Raw genomic sequence first — 26,880 nt, forward strand, 5'->3', positions numbered from 1 at the left:
TGTTTCCTGGCAACAAATAGTTACACTTAAGCTGCTTTATTTTTGTAATTTTCAAAGAGCAGCATATAGATGGTTTAAAAAACTTAGAAGAAATACCATTTTAAAATGTTACTACTTCAGCCTCTAAACCTCAGAGGAGAAACCTAAAAATAAGAAAACCATTTTCCTCATATGTTTCCCACCCTTGTGGCTCAGCTGGTAAAGAATCTGCCAGCAATGCAGGAGACCTGGATTCGATCCCTGGGTTGGGAAAATCCCCTGGAGAAGGGAAAGGCTACCCACTCCAGTATCCTGGCCTGGAGAATTCCATGGACTGTACAGTCCATGAGGTCGCAAAGAGTCGGACATGACAGAGAGACTTTCACTTTCTTTCCCCACCTTGGGTTACCTTCCCTCTAACTTCTTCCGTGCTGCCTTTCAGTTACTCCACGAGTTACTGAAGGCAGCAGGGAGTCACGGAGTGATGTTTCTGTCTTAGATCAGCTGTTTCTTAGCACACCTTAGAGAGTCATTCATAATAACCATACTTAATGGGACAAGGATTTACATAAAAATCAAAACTTTTAATTACAACACGCAATTCAAATTTCTAGCACTGAACTTTTTACTGGTTAAATACTTTAATCCAAGTCCTCTCGCTGGTATTTACTGGATACTTAATATATTCTCCTAACTACGCACAGTACCCTAAATACCTGACCATCTAAATTTACAGGACACTAATTGATGCTTTTGAACTGTGGTGCTGGAGAAGACTCTTGAGAGTCCCTTGGACTGCAAGGAGATCCAACCAGTCCATTCTAAGGGAGATCGATCCTGGGTTTTCATTGGAAGGACTGATGCTAAAGCTGAAAAACTTTGGCCACCTCATGCGACAAGTTGACTCACTGGAAAAGACTCTGATGCTGGGAAAGGTTGGGGGAGGGAGGAGAAGGGGATGACAGAGAATGAGATGGCTGGATGGCATCACCAACTCTGTGGACATGAGTTTGAGTGAACTCTGGGGGTTGGTGATGGACAGGGAGGCCTGGCGTGCTGTGATTCATGGGGTCGCGGAGAGTCGGACACAACTGAGCGACTGAACTGAACTGAACTGAATGTACCTCTGAAAAGACTGAATATAATGAAAAACTCTGGATTGTCTTTGAGGCATAAAATAAAGAACAGAAGAATCTGATGGCATTATAGGAGGTAAAAGTACTCTTAGGGGGAGATGGAGGAAAAAGAGATAATTCAAGGTCCATTCTGCCCCTCTAGTTTAAAACTTCTTGCTGCTGCTGCTGAGTCACTTCAGTCGTGTCCAACTCTGTGTGACCCCATAGACGGAAGCCCACCGGGCTCCCCCGTCCCTGGGATTCTCCAGGCAAGAACACTGGAGTGGGTTGCCATTTCCTTCTCCAATGTGTGAAAGGGAAAAGTGAAAGTAAAGTCGCTCAGTTGTGTCCGACCCCTAGCGACCCCACGGACTGCAGCCTACCAGGCTCCTCCATCCATGGGATTTTCTAGGCAAGAGTACTGGAGTGGCTTGCCATTGCCTTCTCCGTTAAAACTTCTTACACATCATTTTAAGAAAAAAAGAAAGAAGAGCACCTTACACAGCATTTTTTTTTAAAGCACTTAAAAAGAGCACTTTTGAAAAAAAGTAGCACACCTTTAGTCCTTCATCCTATGATACACACTGGATCAACTAAGGAGCAAAGAAAACTTTTTAAACTTCCCAAACTAACAATGTTTTGATTATAACAAATTTTTGCATTATGAATTACCTGACTTGTATATGAACTTTTCAACTGTAGTATTATGAACTATATGATTTTTCAACTCTCATGAATTACTTCAATTGCAGACTGAAGTAATTTAACCATCCCAAATGAACAAACAGAACTTGTCCTCATTCCAATTCTCTAGAATTAACTCTTTATCAATTTTCACCTAAAACTTTTGAGGGAAATTCTTTTTCGGAAAGTTTAACTAACAATTATATATCACATTATCATAGCATTTAACTTTAAAACATTTTTGTAAATGTCACCAAAATGGTAGGTGATATTATTCTTATTTGAGAGGGAAAAAAAATAGGACAGAATCTGGCAAAAGAAAGCAATATCGTTGTGGACATCTGTGTTCACGTATATACACAATTACATGTCCGTCTATACCCACTACCAATCTAAACCCACAGGACTAGTAAATCAATCAAGTATACTTAACTACATTATCAATACAAGTGATTTAATACAACATTACTACATACTACCACACAGTTCCATAAAATCAAGATACTTTTAAATTTTACTTACCTGTTTAACATATTCAATTAGGTTTGGGATGCAGTTAATCTCAAATCTAAGGTTTTTCAGAGGTTCAAGCCACTTGCCAAGTTCTTAAAAATGAAAACAGTAATTTACAATACAATATTTTAAAATAAAAGCCTTATAAACAAGCTTTAATAACAAAAGAAGTGAAGGTATTCTTTTCCAGAGAAAAGCCATGTTTTCAGATTGAAAATCCATGTTAATTTCAATGGAGTGAATTTTATACAGGAATTATGTGTCTAAATTATTTAAACAAGCCTTAAATGAAATATAAATGTTGTACTATACTGGTTTAGAAATAAGAAGCTATCACTCTTAGTTATTTGGCTTCTGAAAACTTAAATGTTTATATGATTAAACAGAACTATCTAACTAAACTGAATTTTTCTACAGCAATCAACTTACAACATTAAAACAATTATAAAATTATCTGCCCATAAACAAACAAAATAACATCATGCTTATTCCTAATACTACCACTGATTCCCACACCCCCAAAACAGCATACACAAATGCATTCATTTCTAACAGGATCAAACTCATGGAGGAATATTTGCTGAGGGCCTTTTCCCGTGACACAAATTTTAAATTTTGTCAATTTCCTAATCTGCCTTTACAAAATTAAAAGTGATCACTCTCACCCCAAAAGGAAACTTTGTTTGTGGAAGAAATACATGAAATACACCATTTACTGCAACTGAACCGCCTGGAAGCTATGCCGTAAAAGTGAAGTCAAAGTGTTAGTCACTCAATCATGTCTGACTCTTTGTGAGCCCATGGACTGTAGCCTGTCAAGGCTCCTCTGGACATGGAGTTTTCCAGGCAAGAATACTGCAGTGGGTTGCCATTTCCTTCTCCAGGGGACCTTTCCAGCCCAGGGATAGAACCTGACTATCACCAAAAATGTTTTTCTAAAAGTGTAATAATGTAATATTGTAATATTAGAATATTATTCTAATAATGTAATATTAGAATAATTCTAATGTAATTTCATCAGAAGAACTGACAGAAAATGCAAATAGGAGTCATCTCTCCTTGGTACTACACTCCTTCTGAGGATTACAACAGTTTACATCTGAGTATTTTTCCTATGCACTTTTAAATTATCTCTTTCATGTATATAGACTATATATTGCTCAAATGAAAGATAAAAGGAATAATAAAATAAATGTAAGTGTACTCATCACCCAGAATATATGCTAAAGCATTAATAATACCTTTGAAGATGCTACATACCTTCTTTTTGTAAGGGCATACTTTGAGGGGGGAAAAAAATCTATTTTCAATATGGAAAGTTGAGTTTAGAACCCAACTTTTACTGGTAACACTTAATAATCTTTTTAGGATTAATCCTAAACTTTAATCTTTTCAGGATTAAGAGTAAAAGAGGCCTGGGATTTCCCCAGCAGTACAGTGGTTAACACTCCTCACTTCCACTGCAAAGGACACAGGTTCCATCTCTGGTCAGGGAACTAAGATCTAAGATCCCGCATATCGCACAGCATGGACAAAAGACAAAAAAGAAAAGCAGCCACATGCTGTCCTAACATTTACTGTGTTAAATTTTCTCTTTGGCTAGGTAGAAAGCCAAGAACAAAAATAAAATAATAAAAAACTATAATTAAATACCTTGAACTTTTCAAGACTACCCACATAATAAGGTTCACCTTATAAACATTATAAACTTAATAAACTTCATTCAATATACATTTAGAAAATAATATTCTTTCATCATTTTTCACTTGAGAATAGCACATGTGTTAACCACAAATGGATTTCTAAGTTGTACTCAGAAATAAGTACATACTCAAAGAAAACACACACACCTACAAACTGTACTTCTGAACTTCTGTACAAAACTGAACTTCCAAGTTCATCTTTAATTCTGTTTTGATTAGGAACTTCAACTACCCAAAAATTTCCATCACTTTCCAGAAAAAGCTATTTTCAACAACTTCCTAAAAAATTCTTTTTTAAGAATACCATATAAAATACCTCCATAAGAGGTGCTTTAACTTATACAGAAAGTTAACACAGGGTGTTACTAGGTATATTGTCAAACACGATAAAGCCCCTCGTCCCAAACGGCAAATACGAACTACAGATAGTCAAAGGTTTATTTTCTTCATGTATCATAAATGCTTAAAATAACTTCAAGTGCCATACCTTGCAATTTAGCATTATTTTCGTCTGCTTTACAAAGCTTCAGGAGAGATGCGGCATGCTGCTCCAACATTTGGACGTCACTGGAAGACTGAACGACCACCAAGATAAGTATGCACGCGTAATTATAAGCGACTGACTTCTTAGACTTGGAATCACTGAAACAAAACAAGGTTTTAAAGGTTTAGGTATGCAAATAATTTTTTAGGAACAATTTTTTAACTTTTTTTTTTTACTTGGTTTTAAGAAGATCAAGGAATTTTACCATGAAACATTACTAACTTCCTGAAAACAGGAAATCACATTTTAGTTTAACCTCCAATTCACCTGAAACCACTACTTAAAAGTATATTAATAATAAAGCACATGCATCAAAATGGAAAGTGGAATTCAATTAAGAAATATGATCAGAACAATAAAATATGAATAAGTACACTTCATCAGCAATGAAAGGTTAGGAAGTACACTTCATTAATCTCCTTTAAAATGTTTTTTCACTCTGGATATATAGAGAACAATGTGATGAATCAACCTGCCACCATGATTATTCAGACTTCCACTACAGAACTGTAAAGGTACAGCTAGGCATAGAAGTACTCTTGTTTGCCTTTTACAGTCCCCCAAGAGATCCGTCACTCAAGGGGTCATACCAAGACTCGGATGGAAAGGATGCCGCTGCTTTGTATGGCATGAACCAGGAGGAGTCAGTTTCTCTTCTCATAGACTAAAACCCTCTGCCCAACAGGGCAAGGTCTTCAAAAACCACTATCATTCTCAAACTCCCTCATCCAGTCAAAACACTTCTAAAGTCAGAGCATCATGAATAGCTTAGCAGGTGAGGGCAGAGACACCAAGATAGTCCCTCATGACTCTTAAGTTGTATGTATTATTTCTGTGTCTTATGACTCCCCTCCACAAAAATCAGCAGGAGTACTACAGCTGCAATCTTTGTTAACTCTGTGGGGAAACTGAAGAAGCTGCTATTTCATTTCTTTATATCCATATCTTAGAGAGTTCATCATGCTAATCCTTGATTAACAAGTTGTAGGCTATGTCAAAAAATTAAAAGCTTTTACTTTCAAAACAACACATTCTTTCAAGAATCTACCCCACTAGTGTTTAGTTTTCCAATAAAACAGGAAATTTTTAATTAAAAAAACAGGAGTAAAGCATAAGATTCCAATAAAACAGGAGTAAGCATAAAATTACCCTAAGGCTTCTTTGGAATAGTACTCCATTAGTGTAATAAGACTTTGGAGATTTTTCTCAAGACTGAAAACATGGCCAACAGCTGATCTCCCCACAGGATTAAAAGTAATCAAGTAAAGGTTGTGCAGAGTTCCCAACAGATCTGAGTGGTCAGTTTCTTCACTGGCTGTACAATGCTGAAAATGGCTGAACAGTTCTGTAATACACTGCAATGTTTGTGTTGAGTCCTGTAGCCATAAGGCAAATGCATCATCAATAACACCATCAGATTGGAGACCTTCTTCTTCATCTTGATCATAAAGATGACAAAGAGCTCGGATCAACAAATTTGTTGCTTCATATTCTGACATAAAAAAAAGAAGACCCTTTTGTGACTGTGCAAGAAACTTTAAAACATCTTTTGTGGCCTGCAGCACACCAGGATGTGCACTTGTTACTGGAATTGACAGAAGCAAAGTAACCAACTCCAAGAAGTGATGACTGTGAAGATACCTGTAGAAGAAGTAACAAGATATACGTTAAGTCAGTGCAAGCATTTCATTTACTCAGTTTTCATTAGACAGGTGGTGTTAAAAATTTTTAATAGCAATAATCCTTATCCTCAGCAATATACCGCTTTAATTAAAACAATAATGTGAACAGCAAGTCTTCTCTCCACAGGATCAAATGAAAGTGAAAGTTCTATACGGCTTTTTCCTAGCATCCAAAAGATGTTTGGTTAGTAACTGTTGACAAATTTTCTCTTTCCAGAATCAACCCTGACTTTACATTCTGGGCCTTCTTTCCAGGGCACTTATCAAATGCTCCTTCCCTTTTAACCATGGTCCTACTAAACTCACAGCATCTCAGTATATCTGAATTCATGCATCTAGGGAGAATACAGTGCCTATACTATAAAAAAGCATTTGGTATATTCAGATTTACTACAAGTAGTATATCTGAACTGGTACTTCTAGGAAGAAAAAGGTCAAATTCTCAATCTTCAGTACTCAATACAACAGTATTCTTTTATTACATCCAACAACCATTTTTCAGGACACACAGTTTTAGTAGAAAAGGCATGAATTTACCTAACACCCCTAACAGACACAGCTGCTACTGATACAGAGCATTTTCACTGTCCTAATACTACTGTGTCCACCTATGCACCCCCCAACTAGCTCCTAACTCCTGGCAGTCACTGACCTTTTTACTGTCTCATAGATTTGCCTTTTCCAGAATGTCACATAGTTGTAATCAAAAAGCATAAAACTGCCTTTTGAATCATATTTCGGATTAAACTCAGGCTTCTATATCGTGAGGAAAACACCTGCAGTAAACACTTACCACAGAGGTAAACACTTCTATGCTCTTAAGAGCATCCTTAATCACCTTATGGAATGTTCAGAAAATAGTTAACATGGCAGGCCTCAGAATGCTTATTCTTAGAAAGGTTGGTCCTTGGCTGGCCTCTAGGGACTTGGATTTGGGGATAGCTTCCACCCACCAACTGATAAGAGTACTCACTGCACATAAACTGCTTATGCAAATAATATGGTTCATTCTGAATACCTGCTTTCTCTATGGCAGTCTTAAATTCTGGTACATGCTAGGTACTGGGTGCCTATAAGGCTATCCCCCAATAGGAAGCTTGGATGCTGAGATTCTAATGAACTTCCTCAGTATGCAACATTTCAAATGTCACAATTTGTTGTCGGGGGACTTAAGGGGATCCTTTGCGCCTAAACTAGGAAAGGATTCTGGAAGCTTATGACTCATTTTCCCAGGCTTTGTCCCATGTACCTCTTCCCTTTGGGGATTGTGTTTTGTATGCTTCTGATGTAATAAATCCTGGTTGTGATTATAACACTGAGTCCTATGAGTCCAGCTAGTCAATCTGGGGGTTACCATGAAGACCCCAACATGGGACATCAGAGCCTTGCCATCACTTCAAACTAACGCTTCCAAAGTGTAATTATTTCTCTTTTCAAAGTTCACTCTCCCTCCTAATTCATCAATTTCTGTCCATAAAACCACAGTTCCAGTAGTTACCCGAGTAAGAAACCTCAAAGCATTTTAGCTCCTTCTTACTTTCTCTTACCAGGCCCAGTTGCCAAGTCCAAGTAATGCTCCACCACAAACTCTCAATATTGGCACAGTATGCATCTTCCCATTTTCTGTAAATGCCATTATACTAGGCCCAGTATTCAGCACAATACCCACACCCTGGAATCTTCAGACAGGCTTACCTACATAATAACGTCGATTTCTTTTCATGGCAATACATCTCGTAACTATAATACAATCTTAGAACACTACTTCGATCATATCAGATCTGCTACTCTAAAATAGTCAAGATCTTCCACATTCTAAAAACAAATCCCCAGGAATTCCCTGGCCATCCGGTGGTTAGGATTCAGTGCTTTCACTGTCAGGAGCCTGGATTCAACCCCTGATCAGGGAACTAAGACCCCACGCAACAAGCAGCACAGCCAAAAAAGAAAAATTAATCAACAACAACAAAAATCCAAATTCCTTAGCCCAGCATTCAAAACCCTTTATCTCCTAAAATCTGACACCCAAATGTACAATCTCCAATTATGGGAGAACAAAAAACAACAATACTTAGTAGGCCATTAATTATTAGTTTTCCCTCAATAACTATTTGGGAGCATCATCTCTTTTCTTATACTTAGTCACCCTCAGGGCATTACTTTAAGTCTTAATTTACCAAAAACATGACCAGTGAGAAGCACCTGTCTCCTCCACTGTCTCTGTACTACAAAGGTAACTGTATATGTATACTCAAAAGGTTTCCGTTCTCTTGCTCAAAGCGAAACCGCTACACTTGTACTCTTGGCCTCATCTCCTACTAGACCTTGCTCTAGCAATTATCATCTTAAACTCCTATACGAATTCAAGCTAATGCAAATATGAGTTTCAGCTAAAAACAGGAAAGGATAGGTACAAATATTAGAATGGACAAGTATTGATTTTTTGTTAGTACATTATGCCCCAAAGCCAGACAAAAAATAATCACTGAAATAAAGAATCAAATAATAAAAATGCAATTTTTACATCTGTTAAAAAATTATTTACAGGCAAAAAATTAAAAAAAACTCTCAAAAATTAAAGCAAATTTTAAAAATCTACTGTGAATACCTAAAAATGGCAAAACTGTACCAGTAGATAACTAGAGGGTTAGAAGGCAGAAACAAGCGACAACTGAACCTTTAATATATCTTTAACAAGGACTGTAAAATTAACTTAGTAAAGTATCAGCTTCACTTACAATGTTTTAAAATCATAAGGTGCAAGGAGGCTTACACAGAAGAGCTCTCTCCTTCCTATGCCATCCTCTTTGCTTCACCTTCCAAGAAGCCACCAGCAATTTCTCCTTTACTCTTGCTCACAGATACGCTAATATAAGCACTATGGTTGATTATTACTTGTATCTTTAACTTAAGTTGCTATTAATACTTTTAAGTATTAACAAAATATAGCTCAAATACAGTAACACACTTCTCACTATGACCTATTTTGAAATATCAAGGCATCCTTACAAAGACACATATTACCTATAGACAGATTTTTAAAAAAACAAACAAGGGGCTTCCTTGGTGGCTCAGTGGTAAAGAATCCACCTGCCAATGCAGGAGACACTTCAACCCCTGGTCCAGGAAGATCCCACATGCCACACAGCAACTAAGCCCGTGCACCACAACTATTAAGCCTGTGCTCTTGAGCCCAGAAACTGCGACTACCAAACCCACAAACTGCAGCTACTGAAGTTCATGTGCCCTAGAGCTTGTGCTCTGCAACAAGAGAATCCACTGCAATGAAAAGCCCTCACACTGCAATGAAGAGTAGCCTCCATTCATCCCCAACTAGAGAAAAGCCCGTACAGCAACTAAGACCCAGCAAGGCCAAAATTTAAGTAAATAATAAATAAAATTATAAAATAAAAAAATAAAACAAAGCTTTGTAGATTAAAAAAAAAAAACAAAAAACCAACCACATGAAACTGCCTCTAATAACTGGTGAAATATACTTTCCAAAGCCAAAAATGTCTCACCTAAAGAGAACAGGGTATGGATCATCCCTCTCTGGTGGACCAGTAATACGTGCCATTGTTGGGAAAGACTTAACAGGAGGTTGGATCATTGTATGAGGTGCAGTTTCCATTAAATGAAAAACTTCCTCTAAGAGGTTGATAAGCTTTTCTATTTCTCCTTCACTTATATTTGAGGATTCCAAAAGATCCATATCCATAGAGGCCTCTACCTCATTTTCATATTCTGGGTTTGTTCTCTCAACTCCAGCATCTGTATCATGATCAGGTTCACTGTGGTTAGGAACAGAAGAAGTCTTCTCTGCTAAATGGTCACCAAGTCTTTTAATCTCTGACAAAATTTCATAGAAATGGCATTTCTGAAGAATAGCTGAACCAGCAGTGACAACCCTCACAGTCTGATCTAAAAGTATGAGCTCCAGAAGTTTTTGGTAGCCACTTTTTTCACTCTGCCTACTTCTCAAAAAAGCTTCCATTCCTTCCGTCATACTAATGACACTGTCCAAAGCTTTAAATGCATTTAATTTAAGGGAAGATGAGACATGATCAGCAAACAGGAGCTCAAATAAGCCATTGATCACTCCTGCTTGTAGCAGTCCCATGACTCCTTGGGTCCCACATTCTGCTAGTGAGGACACTAATTTGGTCCCGGCTTTGAGCTGTCGGACATTTAAGGCAATGGGTTGGCGAAGGGCTACTTGTAAATTTAAAGCTTGCATGGTCCAGTCTATCAACTGACCAAGGGCGTCTTGTTTTGTGTTTTTCAACTGCAAATAACTTAGTCCTTTTATTATTAAACTTGGAATTTCTTCTAAAGCTGTTACCCATTTTGCACCTCTATCTTCTTGATACAAATCCAACAGTTCAGTTAACTTCACTGAGGCTTCTACTGCCCCTGAGTTTTCTTTATCTGGACCTTGATCCTTCATCCTACTGACTTCAATTTCAAAGGTAGTCTTGTACGGACAGCTGAAGTGTAAGAGTGGTACCAGCTCCCTATCATATGGGTCATATGTCATAGGCGGGACTGAAGCTAAGTCTTCAGCAGTATATTCGACATCGAAGTTTGGATACTTGAATGTTTCACGTTCCAAGTCAGCAATTCCATCTTCATCACTGGAAATCTGCTCATAACCATCATCCCCTGAAAATCAGTTTAAATAATACTTAGTTGTTACATCATTGTTGCTTAGTGCAAAACAATCTGGTTAGTCAAAATAAATTATTTAATAACATGGCAAAAAAAATGAAAAGCAATGATTCCATCAACAAAATTAACTTCTGCCTCAATATCCTATCAACACTTATTAACATTTTATAACTCCTAACAGAACAATTATAGAGAAACTTCATAAGCAAAGTCTTCTATTTTATCTGTTCAGCTTTATAATAACTCTGCTATAAAACTTTTCCTCACAGAAATAAAATTAGAAATGTCTCAAAAAAAAAAAAAAATACCTCTCAGGAGGGAAGAAATTAAGCTTGCCTTGTGAGAGAGTATTTTTAAGATGGAAAAAATGAATTGATGGGCCAAAATTATTAAATTAACTAAGAATTAATACCATAATTACAGAGTTACACCAAATACTGTCAGGAAAAACATTCTAGAATTTCATATTCCTTCACTTCTATTTCTCTGTATTTACCTGCTACATAGTTCCCAGCTCTGTATCATGTTTTATGAAAAATTTGTTTATAAAAGTACCCATCTTTGCCAAAACAGAATTTTCATATCATGACATGTGCAGCTTTTCCCTCTATTTAGTAATACAGGACTAGAGACAGAAAATTTATTAAACAGGACTATTACCTGGCTGTGGCAAAACAGAGATGAGTAACAACAGCCTAAGAAAGAAAAGGAAGTGTTTCCACGGTACTCCTCCAGTAACAGCCCTCTACGGACATTCTTAAGCTCAAAACAACTTAGCCATAGCAATACACTCATATTTGATCTGGTAAAAATCAAATTAACCAGCCTCACTCTCTTATCTTCTCTACAAAATATGTCCTCTGATTAACAAAGCCTGCCTGAAATCTAACTACTACCTGCTAAATGCAATAAATCTAAAAAGGATTTTGTGGTGACACGACTGAAGCGACTCAGCAGCAGCAGCAGCAGAAATGGGGTAAGTTAAAAGAGTTATCACTCAATAACTCAATTACTTATATTTAGTAAAAGGGCCCCTGTAACACAGAAATGGTTCTCATTCTCATGTAGAATGACTCTCCTCTTTACTATCTTACAGAAGAACAAAGAAGATGATCTGTCATTTTACATAAATGCTTTAACATTTATTTAAATAAATAAGTAAACTCTATTTACTGGACAAATTAAGAGTCAATTAGCCTGAATAACTCTTTTTCTTTTCAGAGGAAAAATAAGACCTAACTAAAAGACTGCATCAGGCTGCCTTATGTGCCTCTGTCATTTTTTTTTTCCCTTGTGAATGTCTAATAATAATGTAGCATTCGGCCAAAATATTGAGGCGACAGACATCTTTGGGGATTCTAGGCAGCTTAAAACACCACTCCTCTGAAGACAGATCACCAGATCCCTAATCACCGTGTATTTGCTGCATATCCTTGCTTCCCTGGGCAAAGCTGATGGTATCAAGGGGAAGCTGATACCACAGCAAGCCAAACACAATCTCTCTCCCAGAAAACTGGAAACAGATCTGAGACACAGTCAGGCAGTTTAAATTGGATGGTTAAAGAGAAGATATTAAAGATGTGGGGTGAACAGAGACATAACAGTTAGCTAAAAAAAAACACCTATATTCGTTTTTCTAACTAAATAACAGGAAAAACAAGTGAAGAAAAGATGGAAATCCTCAAATCCGGTCAAGTCTCAAGGCCCAGCCGACTCTTGGATAGACGAAGGCCGTCCATCTCAGCTGTAAACTGTGCTGCGCCGCCAAAAGCTACTTCGAGCTGGTCCCCAGCTCTTAAAAGCAAGAGTCCACCCACCTTCACCTTCTTCATCTTCTTCGCCCTCCTCCTCGTCCTCCTCCTCGTCCTCCTCAGGGACACTATCTACCGTGTGCCGATCATCTTCATCCTCATCCTCTTCTTCCTCCACATCCACGTCATCTTCGTCATCTTCTCCTTCTTCATGCGGTTCCTCTTCTACCTCTCCTTCATCAGAATATTGACTTTCCTGGGGAACAGAATTCCGATCAGGAGAAATGGGTTCAAAGTAATCTTCTCTATGAGGAGCATCCTCTTCCTTGTCACCAGACACTGAAAAATTGATATTTAAAGCACAGATTATTTTAACTGCTTAAATAATAAGAGGCAGCAGGACTGGATATTGCAACTATTTAATGATATTTTGGATGATTTAACTCATAAACACACTTAAAAAAAAAGTGTGCTCTTAAAAAATATTAGGAGTAAACACTGAACAATTTTCTAGAATGGGAATTAACAAAGTATGCTATTTTATGTTCTTACACAATAATCCTCTTTTTTGGCTATTAAGTAACTGCAGAGTTTTCTCTCTTCTGATACATACAGGTTATTTTTACTGGTGCTTCTCTATACTATCATTATAGTACATTAACATTTTATTTTCAAAGCAATGTTGCTTCAATTTCAAATGAATTAACTGATTTCTTTTTTAAACAAATTCACTTGCCAACAACAATAACAACAAAAAAACCACAAGAAAACACTGCTCAGAATGGGGGTGGGGACATTCATCAAGATTTGATTACCAGCATCTATTTTTTTTCCTCTAATAAAAAAGTACTATCACATTAACATTAATCAAGACAGGGAAAAAATATTATTATTTCTACCTGGCAATGGCATGGGATCATCTTCGTCATCATCAGGGGGCGGGGGTCCTGGTGGAGTTCTTGGTCCCCTTGGCTGTGGTCTTGGAGGGCTTCCATTAAATTGATCTTCTTTCTCCCCATCAGCTGATTTTATTAGAAAAAGAAAAAGAACTTTAAAATTATTAAAGGTAGTAATATAAATACATGACAAAATTGCTATTGATTATTGGGTTTTCATCCTCAGAATTTATTAACATTTTTGTTACTGATGTCTAACAGAAAGTTTGCTAATCAGTTTATATTGGGAAAGTTAGAATGTCTGACATCCCATATACCAAAACACAATGTACAGAACTCTTAGGAATTATCCCAGAGAAATGGAGACTTATTTTCTCACACGAAGATGTACATAAATACTCATAAATAACTTTATATGCTAAAGTCAAAAACTAGAAACTTACCTAAAGGTCCTTCAATCACTGAACAGTTAAATAATACATCCATACTATTTATTACTACTCAGCAACAATAAAGAATGATCTACTGATATACAGGGAAAGTAGATAAATTTCAAAGAAATTACAGTGAATGAAAAATGCCAATCTTAAAAAGATCCCAACTTCTTGGTTCCACTTTGCAACATTTATGAAATAATACAATTACAGAGACAGAGAATAGATTAATGATTGCCAAAAATAGGTAGAGGTGGGATGAGTGTGGCTAGAAAGGGGTAACACCAGGGAATACTGTGACAGTACAATCAAGTATCTTAATTGCAATGATGGGTGTGCAAAACTATACATGACATAAAATTACACACAGCTACACATACACACACACACATGTGCACGAGTACATGTACAAACTGGTGAATGTGAACAAGCTCTGCAGATTGTAACAATGCCAATCTTGTCTTGATATTGTACTAGAGTTGTCAAAGATGCTAACTAGGGGAATCTGGGAGGAGTGCATAGGACTTCCCTACACACTTCTTTGCAGCCTTCTCTAAATCTGTAACTATTTCAAAACAAAAAGTTAAAAACATGCACACATATATAAATGCAATATATGAGCTCAGGTGTCCATTTTAAAGCAAGAGTGAAGTAAGTCAGAGAGAGAAAGACAAATGTCATATGATACTGCTTGTATGTGGGATCTAAAAAAATATTATACAAATGAACTTATTTATAAAAAAGAAACAGTTACATATGTAGAAAACAAACTTATGGCTACTGGAGGGAATGGCTTATAGCTACTGGAGGGAACGGAGCAGGGATAAACTGGGAGACTGAGATTGACACATACACACTAGTAAATATAAAATAGGTAACTAATAAGGACCTATCATAGCACAGGGAACTCTACTCAGTTCTCTGTATCAGCCTATACGGGAGAAGAATATAAAAAAGAGTGGAGATACGTGTAACTGATTTACTCTGCCGTATATCTGGAACTAACACAACACTGCAAATAAAAATTATACTCCAGTACAATTTTCTTTAAAAGTCAGTAAATTTTTTTCCACTTCTCTTTATTTGATGTACAGCTGATTAACAATGCCATGTTAATTTCTGCTGTACCACAAAGTGACTCAGTTATACACATTCTTTTTTATATTTTTTCCCATTACGGTTTATCTCATATTGAATGTAATTCCTTGTGCTACACGGCAGAACCTTACTGTTTATCCATCTATATGTAATAGTTTGTATCTAACCCTAAACTCACCCCATTCCTCCCCAACCCTGCTTCCCCACTTGGCAACCACAAAGCTGTTCTCTGAATCTGTGAGTATGTCTCTGCTTGGTAGATAGGTTCCTTTGTGCCATGTTTTCATTCCAGATATAAGTGATATCATGTGGTATTTGTCTCTGACAAGTCAGTAGACTACACTGTGATAAGACTAGAGACAACAGAAAATATCAATGAAACTACAAGCTTAGGAAATATAACATTAATAAACCTTTAGCTAGACTCACCGAGGAAAAAAAAGAGAGAACTCAAGCAAAATCAGAAAGAGGAGATACTACAACTGATACCACCAAAATACAAAGGATCATAAGAACCTACTATGAACAATTATACACCAACAAATTAAACAACCTAGAAGAAATGGATACAGCCCTAGAAACATACACCCTACCAAGACTGAATCATGATTAAACAAAATATCTAAAGACCAATGACTATAAGGAGATTGAATCACTAATCAAAAACCTCCCCAAAACAAAAGTCCAGAACCATACAGCTTTACTAATGAATTCTACCAAATATTTAAAGAAGAATTAATACCAATTCTTCTCAAAGCTTTCTAAAAATCATTTGTAAGGCCAACATGACTCAAATACCAAAACTAGACAAGGATGTCTCAAGAAAACAAAGTTGTGTCTGTGTGCTCAATCGCTCACTTGTGTCTGACTCTTTGCAACCTCATGGACTGTGGCCCACCCAGGCTTCTCTGTCCATGTAATTTTCCAGGCAAGAAATACTGGAGCAGGTTACCATTTCCTTCTCCAGGGGATCTTCCCGACCCAAGGATCAAACCCGTGTCTCCTGCTTCCCAAGCAGATTCTTTATCACTGAGAAGCCCAAAAAAGAAAGTTACATTCTCCAATTAAAAATAAATAAGTTTAAAAAAAAGAGAAAGGTACAGGTCAATATCCCTAATGAACATACATGCAAATATCCTCAATAAAATATCAGCAAGCCAAATTCTATAATACACTAAAAGGATCATACACCATGATCATGTGGGATTTATTCCAGGGATGCAAGGGAGGTTTAGCATCTGCACATTAGTCAATGTGGTATGTTAACAAAATGGATAAAAATCATACAATCATCTCAACAGACGCAGGAAAATAATTTGACAGAACTGAAATCAATGTAAGATAAAGATTCCAACAAAGCAGGTACAGAGGGATTCTACCACACCATATGTGTGCTCTTAGTCATTCAGTCGCGTCCAACTCTGTTCCCTGCTTTTTAGGAGTTCACTTTATGCCACTTTACATTTACAAAAACTTTATGCTAGCACCTGTTTTCACTAACCAAATAAATTTTGCAGTGAGCTGTTATAGAGGGAGCATAACCCCAAAAAAGTCAGTGGCACTGCCAAGCTCCTTCCCCAGCAACTACGCTTAGCATCTCAGCATTAAGCCACCACAGCTTTGAATTATGTCTGTGAGCATCTGTGCTTTATCCCAATTGACTTTGTACATCCATTAGTAAGATGTGTCCTAAGGTAACTGTTTCTTCACTTTACATCATTCTGGCTTGCAAAAGGTTTCACAGGAACACACTTTCAGAGAGCAGGGAAAACGTGTATAATATATAGAAAACCCTACAGATTCCATTGGACTTCCCAGGTGGCTCCACGGTAAAGAATTCACCTGCCAATGTAGGAGACACAGGTTCAATCCCTGGGTAGGGAAGATTCCCGAGAGAAGGAAATGGCAACCTACTCTAGTATTCTTGCCTGGAGAATCCCATGGACAGAGGAGTCTGGCAGGCTACAGTCCATGGAGTCACCAGAGTCGGATATGACTGAAGACTCCACAAAAACCTATTAGAACAAACAAAAGGTATATGGAACAATGCTCAACATCATTAATTAACATAGAAATGCAAATCAAAACCACAATGAGATATCACTTCACACCTGTCACAATTTGTTGCTCTTTTAGTCTCTAAATTGGGTCCGACCCTTTGCTACCCCATGTACTGTAGCCCACCAGACTCTTCTGTCCATGGGATTTCCGAGGCACAGATACTGGAGTGGGTTGCCATTTTCTTCGCCAGGGGATCTTCCCAACCCAGGGATCAAACTCACATCTCCTGCTTGGCAGGTGGATTCTTTTACCACTAAGCCACCAGGGAGTGGCTATTACCAAAAGACTAGAAATAACACCTGTTGGTGAGAATGTGGAGAAAAAGAAATCTTTGTGTACTGTTGGTGAGAAGGTAAACTGGTGCCTCTAATAAAAGGAAAACAGTACGAAGGTTCCCCAAAAAATTAAAAGTAGAAGCAACGTAATGATCCAGCAATTCCATTTCTGAGTATTTACCCTAGAAAATAAAAATGTTAATTTGAAAAGTTACATGCACTCCCATGTCCACTGCAGCATTAAATACAGTAGCCAAGAAACAAGGTAAACGTCTATCAACAGATGAAAGACTAAAGCAAATGTGGAGGGTGTGTATGTTATTCCATACACATATTAATACAACGGAGTATTATTCAGCCACAAAAAAAAGAAAGAAATCTTGCCATCTGCAACATGGACCTCAAGGGCATTATGCTCTGGGAAATAAATCAGACAGAGAAAGCCAAATACCATATGATCTCTCTTAAATGTGCAATCTAAAAAAAGTAAGTTTAAAAAGAACACCAATAATAAGCTCATAGACACAAAGAGACTGGTTGGTGATTTCCAGAGGGTGGGAGGTGGGGATGAGTGAAATGGATAAACTGTTTTTGGTTTATATAAATAAAATTTACAAAAAAGACCAAATATACAAATACAAGTAAAATACACTTCTCTGCCCACAAAAAGCTCACAGTCTAGAAAAAAAGACAAATGAGCACAGAAGAATGAAGGATACAAAGAAAAGTGAAATATTAACTGTGCTTAGCAGATAAGATGCAAGAAAAAAGATTAAACTACAGTGTGGGATCACCATCAGAGACAAAGACCTCGCACAACAGTATTATATAAGGACTAAGAGAAACAATGGTCATTTTACTTGTGCTCATAAAATGCTAACTGTAAAGCAAACTATTTTTCCCTATGACCTCAACTGTAATTTCAAAATTTATTCCCAAATCTCCTTAGTTCTACTAGTTCAATCTCCTTATTACAATACCAAATGAGGAAAACAGACCCTGGAAAACATTAAAAAAACCTGCTTTATATAAGGAAAGTCACTGAAGTTTATCAGAAGGCTTATGCTTTGTTTCAGGGGGGTGGGTGGGTTTGTGGGGGCATTTTCTGGGAGCCACGTTTCACTGTATGTGGGATCTTACCTCCCCAATCAGAAACTGAACCTTCGCCACCTACACTGAAAGTGCAGTCTTAATCAGTGGACTGCCAGGGAAGTCCCTAGAGTTTTTATTTTCCCAAAAGGGGAAAATCTCCTTTAGTTAAGATTTAGACATACAAAGAAATCTGATAAAAGAAATGCCGTTAACACATACCAAACTTATTGCCTGTTCTTTTCTTTTTTTAATGAACAATAAACATTTATTTCGTGTACTTCTGAAGGCTAAGAAGTCTGACATCTGACTGCCAGCATGGTCGTGTTTTATGAGAGCTCTCTTCCTGGCATGCAGACAACTGCCTTCTCACTGTGTCCTCACATGCCAGAAAGAAGCAGCTCTGGCCCCTCTTCCTCTCTTTTTTTTAATACTATTTATTTGGCTTCACCAAGCCTTAATTGTGGCATGTGGGATCTTTAGTAGAAGCATGAGAATTCTTAATTCCGGCTTGTGGGATCTAATTCCCTGACCAGGCATCCAACCCGGGTTCCCTGCACTGGGCACACAAGAGTCTCAGCCACTGGACCACCAAGGAAGTCCCATTCTCTAATTCTTTGAGAGACAATTTTCATTGTAAATCACAAATAACCATGGATTCTATTATCATTTATATATTTTAAAGAAACAAACAAAAAACCTCGGATCAATTAAAAAAGCATTTTTGGAAAGTAGAGGAAGAAAATAAAATGCAACCACTTCAATAGAAAAAGAAACTCTTCTAAAGAAAGAACGGAAGACTGACAGATAACCTGTCAAGCCTTAAACAAGGTTCAAAAGATACAAGAGTTCTTTGAGTTATCTTTCCCACTGTAATGAAACTAAGTTTCACTGATAAAAGCAAATTTAAAATTCTCACCATGCTTTGGATTCCTTTTCACACTTGGCTGTGGCTGGGGAGGCGGTGGAGGAGGAGGTGGAGGTGGAGGGGAATCTCTGTCGTGACTTATGACTCTGTCCACTGATCCATATATTGCCAGCGTCAGACAGTTGTACCAGCCTCTTAGCACCAAACCATCAGTATTCACCTGATTTGGTGGGAGGGGGATGGGGAAGAGATATCTTTCAAATTAATGTTTTAATATGTCAGAAGCAAACTGGTATCTAATTACCCTGTGGGTTCAACTAATATCTAAAAGCATGCTGAAAATGCACAGAGCAATACTGGTGGAAATTCACCCAGAGGCACAACTTTTACATGGCCCTCTAGAGTTATCACACCTAAAACTGTCTCAAGACTATATCACCTCAGTCCTATACTTTAGGTCAATTCTATTCAAAAAGCATAACCAGATTCCTAACCAAGAGAAGAGAAATTAAAAAGGAAATTAGAAGGGAGTTACTGCCAATTAATAAATTAAACCCAGATAGTTATAGGGGTCATGAAGATACACAGAAGTACAAATTGTGTCCAGTCTCAAGAATTATAAAGCCCATAAAATTACTTGGCATTCTTTTTATTAATAAACGCCCAACTCATACATGCAAATCAGGTATATTCTATGTACTCACCCTGTACCTAAAAAGTAAGGGTAACCAGAGGCATTAAACAAATTATTTTTGCAAAGACACTTTATCATAAAAAGATCAAAGACTTTATCAAGGCCATTAACTCTCAATATTTCCTTATAAAATAATTTTACATTTTCAGAGCCTATCTACCAACAACAGAAATATTAACAACAAATAAGAAAACAAGAGTGTCACCAGGAAAACCCTGAAACCAAAGTCCCTGACTTCTGAGTTCTTCTCCCATTCTATAATGTTGGGTAAAGATGAAATAATAAGTGGTAGTGGGATCCCTTCTAGAGAAAGAAATTATTATTTTCCTCGCTCATCTTAGCAAACTCCAGCTAAGGGACCAGAAGTAAGGCTCAAAGATTATACCCATGGACTGACAGATTCTGAACAGAAAAATCACTAGAAGATAAAGAGATAGAGAATACAATTTTTAGTTTAAACAACATGCAGAATGTTAAGTACTTCTTCACCAAAAACAAACAGCAGGCTGAATAGTCCCATACTAGATCATCATTATAGTTAGATTTTGGTTCTTTCATGATTCAGATCTTTTAGATGCTTTTAGAATGGCATTTGGTATCAAGAAAGAAGACACATTTCTGATATGCAAGGAAGAAGTATGAAATATGAATTTTTAAAAAGACACCTTAATTAAGATACAGTGGTGTTTAATAATTTACCGGCCCATCATCTTCAAAATCCACCCACCTAAATGAAAAGAAGGAAAAGCAGATGCTGGCTTTTTCCTGACCCAAATATGAAATTAGAATGAAGAGCTACATAGATAGGTAATAGCATTACAATGTCTTTGCTCCATTTGAAAACAGCTTCTGGAATACAAAGGAATCAGACGAGAAATGATGAAATTCTGCAGAATTAGAACTAAATACGGTAACATTCTGCATCACTGGGTTTATCTGGATCAAAACTCTGAATGGAGGTGAGAACAACAGTAGCAACAAGCTGAAAATTGACTTCCACGATTACCTTTGAGTTGGGTCTAAAGATGATGGAAGTATTCTCATCATATTCCAGGCTGTTAAAAGAGGAGGCACAAATATACAGGTTCAAACACTGAACATCACAGTTCATGAAGATTCAAATATTTCAATCAAACGCTAGATTTTTATTTTAATAAACTACAAAGTTTGGGTTTAAGTTACTCCCCACAAAATGATATCAAGTATAAAATAAACCCCCCAGATTCTAGTTCAGTTGCTTTCAGGTGAGTGTAGATGTCAAGGTTTGTTTAAAAGCACCCCATGAAAAAAAATAAATAAAAAAAATAAAAGCACCCCATGTAATTCTAACATACAGCCAGATCAGTCCACAGCCCTATAGTCTTCAAAGGGCTTCCCTGAGGTTAATGCGTCTGCCTCCAACGCGGGAGACCCGGGTTCGATCCCTGGGTCGGGAAGATCTCCTGGAGGAGGAAATGGTAACCCACTCCAGTATTCTTGCCTGGAGAATCCCATGGATGGAGAAGCCTGTTAGGCTACAGTCCACGGGGTCACAAAGAGTCGGACACGACTGAGCGACTGAACAGAACAGAACAGATAGTCTTCAAAGAAAAGCATACTGGGACTAAAACTTTTAAAAAGCACCTATTTTATCAGGTACCAATTTAAAAAAAAACATTCTATGTATTAAAAATTAGCTGCATCAGATTACCTAGGCCCCCTTCATTTAAAAAAAAGGTTAAATTATCAATGTAATGCAATAATAAATGAATGGAGAATCAATAAAAGAATAAGCAAAGTCTAAAAAACTTACTTCTGACAGGGATCAGAAAATCTCCATTTTTAAGTTGCCTTTAAAATTTTTTATAAGTGAGTAAAACCATTTAATGGTTAATTAATTTGCAGATATCAAAACAAGCACTGTTAATAATATCTAGTCAGTATGTATTAAATTATTCAAAGTAGGGGTATCTATTAACAAATTTCTCATTTTACAAAAATGTGGCTATGGAATTTTAAATTATGCAGCAGTGTGACGTAAAAACCACAGATAAAATCTCAATGCATTTATAGAGGTTTTTTTTAAAGAATCAAAAAGTAATATTTTCCAAATTAGAAGGTTATTACCAAATCATATGATATGTATAAGAAATGCATATACCAATAAAAATCAAACAAAAGATGGCTAATGTTTCACACATTTAAAGTTTTATTTTATAAATAAACACAACTTGTTCTTAGGAGCGTGACATTTCCTTAATATTATCAACTGTTATAATTAAACCAAATTCTTGGGTCTACTATCATATCATACTTTTCTTCTACCGAAAGAATAAAAAGGTTTCACTTACTAACTTATGAGTGTCTGGAGAGATTACCTAGTAAGTACATACCTTCCCAACCTATCGAAAGAATAAAAAGGTTTTGCTTACTAACTTATGAGTGTCTGGTGAGATGACCCAGCAAGTACATACCTTCCCAGCCTATCGAAAACCGGGGCACTTGGTTTGCTGACATTGTTAAAGAATAAGTCTAACTGAAACGTATGCGGTGACGTCTCCCTGTGAATGAAACAAAGGTGAAACGTCAGCCTTTACGATAACCAGTTCTTAAATTAAAACAAAAAACAAAGTAAGCACAAACGTAAGAGCAAGTCGAGAATTAAGATAAAATATTCCTAATATTTAAATAAAACATAGTTAACTGCAATATTTCCTGTAATTTTATTCACAATCCAATTCTCAAGTAGTCAACTATTCACTTTGAATATTACTGAAAAGTTTATAGGCATCAAGTATCTTTTGCCTGCTGCTTGGACCATTTTAAAACACACAGACATCTAAATTTTTTATGCATTTTAATGGCAAATGCTAATTAATTAAGATATAGTTTTTTAATTCTTTATATCATTATTCTATTAGCAGAAAAGAATCAGGAGTTAACTTTAAGTTGTAAATAACAATTACCATTTAATTTCAGCTTAACCCATATTCATACAGGACTATAATAATTTGAGCATCAGAGCCCTAAACTGTGACTTAAGGACTAAACTGCAATCTGTATAGCATTAATTTGCATAAATCTTTTTTTATAGACTTACCTAGTAAAGTTTAAAGCCTATTTAATTTGCATTAGAATGAAATCTTACTATATACCCTTGGCTGAAATTCCTTTGCCTCAACTAAAATCAGTTTTTAGACAACGCATGCTTTGTTTATTCACAAAAAATCTAAATGGTAAAAAGTGTAATGCCCAAAGTACTACAGAAGAGATTCCCGTATGTATTTCTGTTAGAAATACAAACAGGTACAACCATTCTGAAAGACAATATGGCAATACAACTCATGAGACTGAGAAATGTTCACACCATTTAATCTAAAAATACTTTTTCATTACAAAGTATTTCTATGGAAACACTGATATACAAGGATGTTTTTTTCAAGAGGAGATTCATTATACTAATAATCTGAAAACTAAAAACCATCTAACAGTCCCACTTTAGGAACTAGCCAAATAAATGACAGTACACTGATCTGTTAAGAGTATGCAGTCATTAGAAATCATATTTTCAAATAAATTTAAGTGATGGGAAGCACTCCTGACGTAAGGCTAAATGAAATAACGGAACACACAGAACAGCGCGCCTGGGTCAGAGCGCACGGCACAGTCATCTCACCCAAAGTCAACTGCGTGTGCTCAGCAACTCCAGTCTCCCCCGCTACCTTTTGGCTTATAACCAGACCCTGGCCTCCAAAAGGAGAGGAAAATAGGCTGAAATGCAAATTATTTCCTCTGGAGGCAACAAAGACTCACATCCTGGTCACTGAAAAGTGCTTTAAGGAATCCACCTAGTCTGACTTCACAAGATTTTCACCTTAAAAATTGCTGACTCTAAAACCTAATCTCATATAAAATATACTTACCCCCTCTCAAAAAATATACATATACACATATATATACATATACACACACAAATGCTTCACATCACCTGGGAAGCCCCCTTAAATGCTCACATATAAATTTAAAAACACAGGACATCAAAATGCTAAGATTCTCTCAGAATAGAGGGATTATAAGGATTTTAATTTTACCTTACACAGTTCTGAATTTTATAATTAGAATATGATCGTAAAGTGTGCTGCACAAATATATGATCTCTAACATTATTTTCAACCTTGAGATTTCAGGCTTCCCAATATCTTATTGGGTCGGCAAAAAAGTTCTTCCGGGTTTTTCCCATCAAACGTAGTGGAAAAACCTGAATGAACGTTTTGGCCAAACCAATACATTTGTATTACTGAATTAGTACTTCATCTTATGGTTTATAACATATTGTGTATAACACTGTTTCTGCTAACAATTTCATGTTTGGAATTATTAAAACATGAATAGTCATTTATCCCCAGCTAAGAAAAAGGAGAGAAAGAGGGGAAAGGTAATGCTCTTACCCACTGCAGCTAATGACAAGAGATCCATTTTGCCTGCTGTTATAGCCAGCCTCCAAAATAGACCCCCAAAACTCCTGCTTCCTGATATTCACACCCCTGTATAGGTCCCTCCCACACTGTACCAGCAGAATATGTAGTCAACAGAATATAGTAAAAGCAGTATATTGAAGTATGTGACTTATGCTATTTCTGATACTAAGTTACAAAATACAATGACTGTGGCTTCCTTCTTGGGCATGCTCTCCCACTCTCATTCTTGGATCACTCACCCTGGAAGAACCCGTGCAGTGACACAGCGACACACAGAAAGGATCTCCTGGCAAAGAAATGAAGATCTCCCGCCAAAAGTCATGTGAGTGGGCTTCTAAAATTCCCCAGCCTCAGTCAAATCTTCTGAGATTGCAACCTGAGGCCTATAACTTGGTTATAACCTCATGAGGGAACCTGAGCCAATCAAGCAGCACCCAAGTTCCTGACCCTCAGAAATAGTGGTGGATTAAGTTGCTAAATTTGCTGAGCTTTGTTACACAGCAGCAGGTAACAACAGAACCTTCTTGCCCCAAAGCAGTGCAATTAGAGAAGTCTGCTGGATACTCTATCATTACTCTATCTTTCTCATTCTACATTCTAGGAAAAGTAGAAAGAAACACAGGAAAACAGGAATTTTTATTCCCTTACATGTGGCAAAAAAGTTAGCTATAATGATCTGTCATATAAACGTTAATCATTCTTATTGCTTTGTTTTAATGTTTTACCTTTGAATGACCTTTAAACATTTGAAGAATTTTATAACTACCTCTATAAATAACAAACTACTTTTCACAACTATGAAGAAATGAGCCCTTAACTTTGAGTCTATACTGTACCAGCCACTACTACGTAGCTGGCTTAACTCTTTCATGTAATAGAAACTTAGCTATCAAACCATGGACATGTCACAATGTGGCACTGATACCTAGGCTATAAGCTAAAAACCCACCGATATATTTATTATACATAGTCATGCTTCCATAACCAAAATTTAGCTTTTATCTCCAATTCATGTAATTAAAATCAGATGATGATGATTATTCACATTATAACAAAGATCAAATTCCTCGTTCCCTGGCAGTCCAGCAGTAAGGAACTTTCAATGCCATGACTTGGGTTCAATCTCTGGTCAAGGAACTAAGATTCTGCAAGCCTCATAGTACAACCACAAAAAAAGAATAATTAAAAAAAAACAACTCCACATTAGGAACAATGTCTTACATTTGGTTTATTTCCCACAGACCTTAAAAAAGAGAAATGATGCTCATAACTACTTGCTCAGTACAACTAATGGCTAATGTGAAGCTACATATTTACAAAAAGACACATGTATCAGGTTAAGATGATCACCATAAGGCATGAAAACAACACTATAATATAAAAAATGTGACATAATAAAAGATATATTTCTCAATATTCAGATGCATTTATTTTCAAGGAAAACAGCACATTAGAAATACTATGTCTACTATACTGTGCCACCCTACAATAGTTTGGAAAATATAAACCTATTTCTACCAATTAAAAAAAAAGAAATGAAGAAAGAAAAATTTAGTCTAGTACTTAGGTCAAATAATTACTCTTTTCAAGTTTATAGTAATATATGGATTATACAGAAAACTTAAAAGTCAATTATAATGCAACATAACTAAAACTGAATAAAGTTTTTTGTTTTTTACTTACAAAATATTACCTTAAATTTTTGCATTTGGAAGTATGTTTCTAGGTCATCTTTAGTCAAAAACACTTTTAAAAAAGAAAACTGACTCACCCATATGCTCTATTGTCAGGCAAGCTGCTATGGGCTCTTACTCCCGGGGGTATGACTCGAACTTCATTTATATAAACCACACATGGAAAACGAACCACATCTATGTGAGAACTTTGCTTTAAGAAAAGAGAAGAATATACTGTAAGCAAAACACTTTGTCTAGTCAAAATTTATTCACCTTCAATTTGTTTCATTTAGAATGTCACAAATAACTTTGAAATAAACACTATCATTAAAACAGTGCTATTATATTATAAATGGTGTAAAAACCATTTTTAAAAATAGCCGACGAGGGACTTTCCTAGTGGTCCAGTGGTTAAGAATCTGCCTGCCAATGCAGGGGAGTTGGTTTGATCCCTGGTCCTGGATAACAATTCCACACGCTACAGAGCAGCTAAGCTCATGTGCCACCTCTACTAACCCCACGCTCGAGAGCCCACCAGCCACAACTACTGAAGCCACACGCCCTAGAGCCCGTGCTCTGCAACAAGAGAAGCCATCACAATGAGAAGCCCAGGCATCGCAACTAGGGAATAGCCCCCACTGTCCACCAACCACAGAAAGCCCAAGGCAGCAACGAAGACCCAGCACAGCCAAA

General features: G+C 36.7%; 1 protein-coding gene across 2 annotated transcripts in view; it reads right to left on the minus strand.

Annotated features, from left to right (window-relative positions):
• VIRMA (vir like m6A methyltransferase associated) overlaps window positions 1-26,880 on the minus strand; it is a 62,049-nt gene that overhangs the window by 21,726 nt on the left and 13,443 nt on the right. For both annotated transcript variants that reach the window (XM_088844671.1, XM_055431706.2), the window contains exons 2-11: window positions 26,283-26,398; window positions 22,508-22,594; window positions 21,061-21,109; window positions 19,412-19,580; window positions 13,539-13,661; window positions 12,706-12,978; window positions 9,742-10,882; window positions 5,688-6,179; window positions 4,482-4,636; window positions 2,301-2,383 (exon numbers count right to left, since the gene is read on the minus strand). In XM_088844671.1, the coding sequence (XP_088700797.1) occupies window positions 2,301-2,383; window positions 4,482-4,636; window positions 5,688-6,179; window positions 9,742-10,882; window positions 12,706-12,978; window positions 13,539-13,661; window positions 19,412-19,580; window positions 21,061-21,109; window positions 22,508-22,594; window positions 26,283-26,398 (2,688 nt within the window). The remainder of the gene's footprint in view (window positions 1-2,300; window positions 2,384-4,481; window positions 4,637-5,687; window positions 6,180-9,741; window positions 10,883-12,705; window positions 12,979-13,538; window positions 13,662-19,411; window positions 19,581-21,060; window positions 21,110-22,507; window positions 22,595-26,282; window positions 26,399-26,880) is intronic.

The sequence above is a fragment of the Moschus berezovskii genome, chromosome 16 (genome assembly GCF_049115385.1).
Source record: "Moschus berezovskii isolate FMDL1 chromosome 16, NW_MosBer_1.0, whole genome shotgun sequence".
Classification (NCBI taxonomy): domain Eukaryota; kingdom Metazoa; phylum Chordata; class Mammalia; order Artiodactyla; family Moschidae; genus Moschus; species Moschus berezovskii.